This window comes from Alosa pseudoharengus, unplaced genomic scaffold (assembly GCF_046254945.1).
Source record: "Alosa pseudoharengus isolate Yale_2024_CS ecotype anadromous, Long Island Sound unplaced genomic scaffold, YU_APseudo_1.1 YU_APseudo_1.1_scf_11, whole genome shotgun sequence".
Taxonomy (NCBI): Eukaryota; Metazoa; Chordata; class Actinopteri; order Clupeiformes; family Clupeidae; genus Alosa; species Alosa pseudoharengus.
Window position 1 is genome coordinate 12,223,283 of NW_027468576.1, and position 7,500 is coordinate 12,230,782.

General features: G+C 48.2%; 1 protein-coding gene across 1 annotated transcript in view; it reads right to left on the reverse strand.

Annotated features, from left to right (window-relative positions):
• Positions 1-1,292: 1,292 nt before the first annotated feature.
• The window catches only part of LOC143116735 (cadherin-2-like), a 34,419-nt gene continuing 28,211 nt past the window's right edge, over positions 1,293-7,500 (reverse strand). The window contains exons 12-16 of the mRNA XM_076278033.1: positions 6,798-7,031; positions 5,961-6,194; positions 4,486-4,625; positions 3,874-4,035; positions 1,293-3,010 (exon numbers count right to left, since the gene is read on the reverse strand). Coding sequence (XP_076134148.1) covers positions 2,804-3,010; positions 3,874-4,035; positions 4,486-4,625; positions 5,961-6,194; positions 6,798-7,031 — 977 coding nt within the window. The 3' untranslated portion in view covers positions 1,293-2,803. The remainder of the gene's footprint in view (positions 3,011-3,873; positions 4,036-4,485; positions 4,626-5,960; positions 6,195-6,797; positions 7,032-7,500) is intronic.

Genomic DNA, 7,500 nt, shown 5'->3' on the forward strand with positions numbered 1-7,500 from the left:
GCGTGCTAGCCCAGCTCCTTAGCCTCTAGGCTACCAGCGCCCTTGCCTCCATTCAGACGCCTGGCTTGCTGGGGATGTCTGCTCCTCGTGGTCCTTGTGGTCTGTAATCCAGGAGATTAGAGGAGGCCTGAGAAGGTCACAGCCTCTCCGCGGCCCTGGCCTGCTCTGGGGCGGCGGTCGAGTCCGCGGTGGCGGTGGTGTGGTGATGGGGTAATCAGCCACGCCACTCATAATTACAGCTGATTACGCCACATCTGGTGCCACGGCTAAATGCAGCTGGCCACAGCTGAGAGGGGCTGCACATGCGGATTGTAGTGTGTGTGTGTGTGTCTGTCTGAGAGAGACAGACAGAGAGAAAAACAGAGAGAGAGAGAGAGTGTATGAGTGTGCATTTGTTGTGTATGGGTCTGTGTAAGAGACACTGAGAGAGAAAAATAGTGTGTGTGTGTGTGTGTGCATGACTTATGAGTGTAGCCTACATCCTGCTGGTTGGTATTTGTGTGGGCAGACCTACGCGATTCTGTACACAGCACACTGGCATGGTGTCCAGTATGTGTGTGCTAAATGACAGCACTTAAGCTCTAATTGGGTGAGGTAGCTGCCAGTCTTACCCCGTGAGATGATCTAATTATATCTGAACCTGATTGTGAAAAGCTGTGGTAGTGTTACGTAAGAAATAAACACAAATCATACACATGGCAAACAAACACAGATGCCAGCTCTCTCCTTGCTATGCCTTTAGTCTCATGTGGCCTCACACACACACACACACATGCACAGAGTCCTAGTACTCGGAGGGCTTGACCCAGTTCAGTGTTCAGTAATCGCTGGTCCAGGTGGACCGGACAGTGGATGAGATTCAGGTTAACACTCTTGTGTCACTGTCCCTCTATGTGTGCGTGTGTGTGTGTGTATGTTTGTGTATGTGAGTGTGTGTGTGTGACGGATGTAACTATGAGCTGTCCCCTGATGGACAGGCTTAGTGCACTTCACCCCTCTGACTATTGCATTCAGAGAGAAACTTATGCAAAACAATATTTCACAAAAAGCTTTCTCTTTCTTTCCTCTCTCTCTCTTTCTCTCTCTCTCTCTCTCTCTCACACACACGCACATAACACATAACACACATACACACACATGCAGACCCACACAGACACACACGAACACACACTGCAATAATCCAGATTAAACGCAAGAGGAGCAGCAGCTGTTCCAAAATTAGACTTTTATTGGGGCAGTTGGTTTGAGTCACAAACACCATTTTAGCCACCCCCCCCCCCCATACCTCTGTGGTTTAGGGCTCAGTACAACAGCGACAACAGCAACCAGTTCAGCATCCAAAACTGGTCCCCATTCCAAACATTCAAGAACTGGTCAGAGTACAGAGATTCACCAACGAGATTCACCACAGCAGTGCACTTATTTGATCCCATTCAAGTTCATATGGATTCCCGTTTGACCGCTGGTCACAACGTTAGTGTCCACGCTAGTCCTGGGTGGTCAGTGGACCACCTCGCGGGTCCTGTGTGTGTGATCCTCTTCTTACGTGGTATCTCCGATGAGGGGGGTTGGCGCTTCGTTTTGCAAATAAATTTTGGAAATACCATTTTTTATACTGAAAAGATAAAAACATGCAAAAAAACTTCCTCCTGTAGTCCAAATGATACATGTACAAGTCTGCACTTTATGCAATTTCTCATAGACTACGTCAAAAATGAACAAAAAGCAAAAAGAAAGTCCTTATTTACAGACATATTTATCCAGTGACAAAAATGCAAAAACAGTATGAAATCGAATGACTAAGGCAAATTAAGTATGCATGAATTTGCAATAAATAAATGAGAAACACGACCATTCCAGAAAATTAAGAAGAAAATAAAAAAACACCATATTAGTGTCCTGGTGTGCAATTCCAACAGCCAACTGAAAACCATGAAGCCAAACAGACAGTTAAAACAGACGGAAAAAAAAACAACCAAATCTAGCGTTCGTTCTGTACACGGCTGAGATTTGGGCCTGGAGACAGAGCTGTGTGAGCCAGAGCCAGTGGTAGAATAAAGCCTTGCACATACGGTTTCGAGCAGAACAGGTTACTGAAAACACCTTCCAAAATACACGAGCACACGCAGACTTTTCTGTCGTTAGGGCCCAGCCTAGAGCAGGTTTGTTTTGGAGCGCTGTTTTGGAATGCGTTTGTGACATGTTCAAACCCAACTTGGGTCCTCACCACAGCCTTTTAAAGCCCGAAAAACGAAGAAGAACGAAACTGAAAAAAAAGCCGACAGCGAAACCAAACATAAATGTACAAAAAGGCACAATATATATCCCAGTGCTTCTGGACAGTGAGATTCAAGTGTAATCGCAACGTTCCCGCAATGCTCTCCTGCCGTTTCCTCTCGCGCGGAGATTCCCTCTTTTTGCCAGGAGGTATTCACGAAGCAAGGGTGGTCTCCAAAGACCTGGCCTCTGTTACCACGGTGACCACCTCTTCCTTACCGTTCTCTTGCTCTCTCACACTCTCATGGGAGGAAATAACAAAAACAAAACATTTTTGAGGTTCTACAAGCATGTCCATGTCCACATCATTCAAAGTGCCAGTCATGTATTTCATTTTTCTTTTTTTTTGTTTCATTTCTCTTCATGTTCACTCTTCATTTCATCCTCCCATTCTTCCACGCATGTTTTGTGAGCATGTACACATGTGAGTGCGTGTGTATGTGTGTGACTGTGTGTGTATGTGTGTGTGTGTGTGTGTGTTTGTGTACTGCATGTATGTGTCTGTGTGTGCTTTCATGCGCAGTCACTAGTCGTCGTAACCCCCGTACATATCGGCCAGCTTGCGGAAGCGGGGGCCCCAGTCGCTGAGGTAGTCGTAGTCCTGGTCGCTGCCGCTGACCGACGAGTGCAGCGAGGAGAGCGAGCCGGCCGTGGAGCCGCTGCCCTCGTAGTCGAACACCAGCAGTGAGTCGTAGGGGGGCGCCGTGGGGTCAGTGTCCGCAGCACGCAAGCCCTAAAGGAGGGGGGGAGAGAGAGAGGGAGAGAGAGAAAGAGAGAGAGAGGGAGTGAGTCAGCGAGTGAGTGAATAGCCGAATGCGAGCAGTGCAGTCAACATTGTTCACACTCGTTTAGCCCTCAAAGTCAAGAGTAATGGGGCAGGCTGTTTTCGGCCAAAAACTCCAGAAACCGCTGCTCAAACTATTTGATTTGATTCGAGCTCATTATGGATTAAACACACAACATTCTCGGTTGTTAAACACCCAACGTCTCCCTCTCCCTCTCTACCCTCTCTTGACTCTAACTACCTGCAATAATAAAAAAAATATATTAACTGTGCTGAAATGCTTTTTGAACAAAATAGACCGCTGTTCTCCCTTCAGAATCGCATAACAGGATGCAATCGCAGACATTACACTACCCATTGATTCTCATTGCATTCTAATGAACAAAAAATTCAGACAAAAGTCCGTATATCGTTAACAAACATCGATGAACCTTGCTATAGCATTCATTAGCATTCTGCCCCCCTCTGTGCCCTTCTACAAACTCTGTCTGACTGCAAACAGAAAAGCGCATAAATTAGCATAGAACAGATATTCCCATTCATAGCAACACTTAGCTCCATATCAAGCATGGGGGGAGGGGGAAGTAATTAATCAAACTTGGGTGGTCTCTGATGGGTGTTTTTTGTATTTTCTTCTCTTGTGAGACTGTTAAAGAAATTACGGGCATTAAATGCAATGATTGAGCATTATGATGGCGTCCTTAGCAATGGGAGCAATGAGAGCTAGCCGATTCCCATGCTAATAGGAAGCTGTGTGTGTGTGTGTGTGTGTGTGTGTGTGTGTGCGTGAGTGTGTGTGTGCGTGTACCCACCTCGCTGATGAAGTCTCCGATGTCTCCAGGGTGTGGTGCGGCCGAGCGGATTGGGTACTGCGGCTCCGGGTGCAGAGGCCTCTCGTCCATCCGCCGAACGCCCATGGGCTTGATGACCTCATGGTCCAGCTCAGGCTGTTGCAGCTGGCTCAGGTCATAGTCCTGCATGCGGCACACCGAGGAGCGCAGCGAGGAGAAAAACAACACACAGAGACAGGAACATGAGATACAGGGAGTGGGTTGTACGTATAGAACATCGGTGAAGAAAACAACACAAATGTGGATGGAGTATTATCTCCAAGAGTTTGTGGGAATCCTTCAGAATATTACAACATTCACTCAATATTATTTCTATCCAAACTCCCAACACTGGAGTTCAACTGGAGTTGTCATTCACTTGACAATGTAGTCAAGTGATCTTGCACAAGGACTTGTTCATGGTCTGTAACAGGTCACCCATAGCTTTAAAAGAACTAGGGCACCAGGGCGTAATTATCAGTACTATAGAGATCTGAAGTATGTAAGTGTGTGTGTGTGAGAGAGAGTGAGAGTGTTTGTGGTGTGTGGGGTGAGTATGTGTGTGTATATGTGTGTGTGTGTGTGTGTGTGTACCTGGTCCTCTTCTCCGCCTCCCTCTTCGTCGTACTTGAGGATGTTGTCTCGCACGTCGTCCTCGGGGTCGATGAGCAGCTGCTTGGCCTGCCGCTCCTTATCCCTCCTCTTCAGCCACATCACAAACACCAGCACCAGCACTGCAGCAGCACAGCACAGAGTAGAGCAGCGCCACAGGCAGGGAGGGAGGGAGGAGAGAGGGAGGAGGGGGAGAGAGGGAGGAGGGGGGGGAGAGGGGAGAGAGAGGGGAAGGAGGGGGGAGGGAGGAGGGGGGGAGAAAGGGGGGGGAAGGGAAGGAGAGGGGAAGAGTGGGGGAGGGGGGACCAAAAAGACGGGGTAGCAGGAGGAGAGAGGGATGGACAGAGAGAGGGAGAGAAAGAGGTAGAGTGATAGAAGGAAGGGGAGATGAAGGGGAAGAGAGAGAGAGGAGAGGAAAGTCTGTTATTAAAAGTGTCAGGCATGGCAATATTTAAATATCCTCTTCATCCCAGTGAATCATTTGGACTTGGAGAGAGTGTTGACACAGGCGTGTTACTCATTTACTGCATATACTGATGTGCGCCTGTATGTGTGCATGTGTGTGAGAGTGTGTGCATGTATGTGTCCACATGCGTGTGTGTGTGTGTGCATATATGAATGTGTGTGCGTGCATTTGTGTGTGTATATGCGCATGGGTACTGCGTATGTGTGTGCGTTAGGGCTGTGTGTGTGTGTTTTAGGGCTGTGTGTGTTAACAACCTGAGGGACAGGCAGTCAGGTTATGACAAATGAGAGGGCGGGATGGAGGGAGGGAGGTAGGTGCTAACTCAGCAATGCATGCTGTGCCAGGGATTACTCTAGAGTGCTTCAGTGTGTGTGTGTGTGTGTGTGTGTGTGTGTGTGTGTGTAAGAGAGAGAGTGTGTGAGTGTGAGTGTGTGTGTGTAGGCTTGGATGGAGATTGAGTATGAATGTGTGTGAGAGAGTATATGCGTGACTGTAGGTGTCCTTGGTTGTATGTGAGCATATGTAGCATTATGCATACGCCTGCTGGTATGCAGATGAGCAGAAATTAGAGCACTGTAAGCTTCTAAGCTAAGTGTGTGTGTGTGTGTGTGTGTGTGTGTGTCTGTTTGTGTGTTTGTGTGTGCACACGTGTGTGCGTGCATGTGTGTGTGTGTGTGTGTGTGTGTGTATGTGTGTGCGTGCATATGTATGTATGCGTATGTGTGTGTGTGTGTGTGTGTGTGTGTGTGTGTGTGTGTGTGTGTGTGTGTGTGTGTGTGTGTGTGTGTGTGTGTGTGTGCATGCATGTGTTTGTGTGCGTGCATATGCATGCATGTGTGTGTTTGTGTGTGTGCGTGCATATGTGTGTGTGTGTGTGCATTTGTGTGTGTGCGTGCATATGTGTGTGTGTGTGTGCGCGCGCGCGCGCGCGTGCATGCGTGTGTGTGTGTGTGTGTGTGTGTGTGTGTGTGTGTGTGTGTGTGTGCCTTACGTAGCAGGATGATGATACAGATGAGAATGGCTATGATGGCTCCCGTTCCAATCCCGGCAGCCATGATGCGCTCCATGTCCACGCAGTTGCTATGGTGATCACACATACACACTTTGACGCGCAGGTAGGAGGTGTTAGACATGGGCAGGTGTCCTGAGTCTGTAATGATGATGGGAACCTCGTACACACCCCTCTCCATGTAGCCTTGCTTCATGACCAACTGGGCATGGTCACCTAAAAAAGAAGTGTGTGAGAGTTACTGAAGTGAGGGTAAGAAGGATTCACTTAATTAATGATTAATGGGCTGAGATTCCCAAAGGACTCTTATACGTACTCTATCCACTACCAATAAATCACTGCCCCCCCATCTCTCTCTCACTCCCTCTCTCTCTCTCTCACACACACACACACACACACACAAACACACACACACACACACACAATTTCAGTGTAGTGCAATTTGGATAGCCATAGAACCAGCGAGCTCAATGCATTTGCTCTGTCAGATCCGCCTGGGCACTCTCCCATTGAAACAAATTCCCCAATCACAAATCACAATAAAAGCCAATCACAACCGCCGATTGAGAATTGGTGTGATGTTAACCAGGCTACCGTTTGGATGAATCGGTACAGATGGGTAGAGATTCATTTATCACACACATTCATACAGCCACATCCAAATTGTGTAGCTGATTACTATGCAGGATATGTAAATATTCACAGAGCAAATAGGTTTATGCAAGCAATTGTTTCTATGTGCACTTCTAAGCCCCCCCTAACCCCCCCCCCCCCACACACACACACACACACACACACACACACACACGGCATGCGTACCGCTGATCTGCGCGAGTGACCAGTTACGGCGCACGTCAGCGGGCCGGGTGGCCAGCTCGAAGCGGAAGGGTCCGGCGTTGGTGTGCAGGTCGCCGTCCTCGGCGGTGATGTTCAGGCCCGCCGGGTCAGCCTTCTCACACATCTCCACCTCGGGCGGGCTGACCCGCGGCGCGTTGTCATTGATGTCCAGCAGCAGGATCTGCAGCGTGCCCGAGCCACTCGCCGGGGGAATGCCTGGAGAGAGAGAGAGAGAGAGAGAGAGAGAGAGAGAGAGAGAGATATAGATAGAGAGATAGATATAGAGACTTTGTTAATACTTTAATAACACAGTAATAATATATTTGATAGATACTTTATTAATCCTGTGGGAAAATTAGGCTTGACGTGAGTGAGGACAAGATAGAGAGAAGACGTAAGAGGGAGAGAGAGAGAAGGCAATGAAAGAGGGAGGGGGAAAGTGAAGGGGAGGGAGAGATGTCAGTAGAACCCCAAAGGGAGGTGGGGCATTGAGTCCAGAAGAACCAACACAGTGTCTATACAGTAAATGCCTTTGCTGCTATATTTGTACGTACAGTACTGTCATTGCAGACAATAGCTTCTTTTCTGAAGCCTAAGAGACAAAGCTTATGCAGGTCCAAATATAGCATGCAATGACCTTATCAACCCAGTGACATCATGCACCCACGTGAGAGTGCACACACAC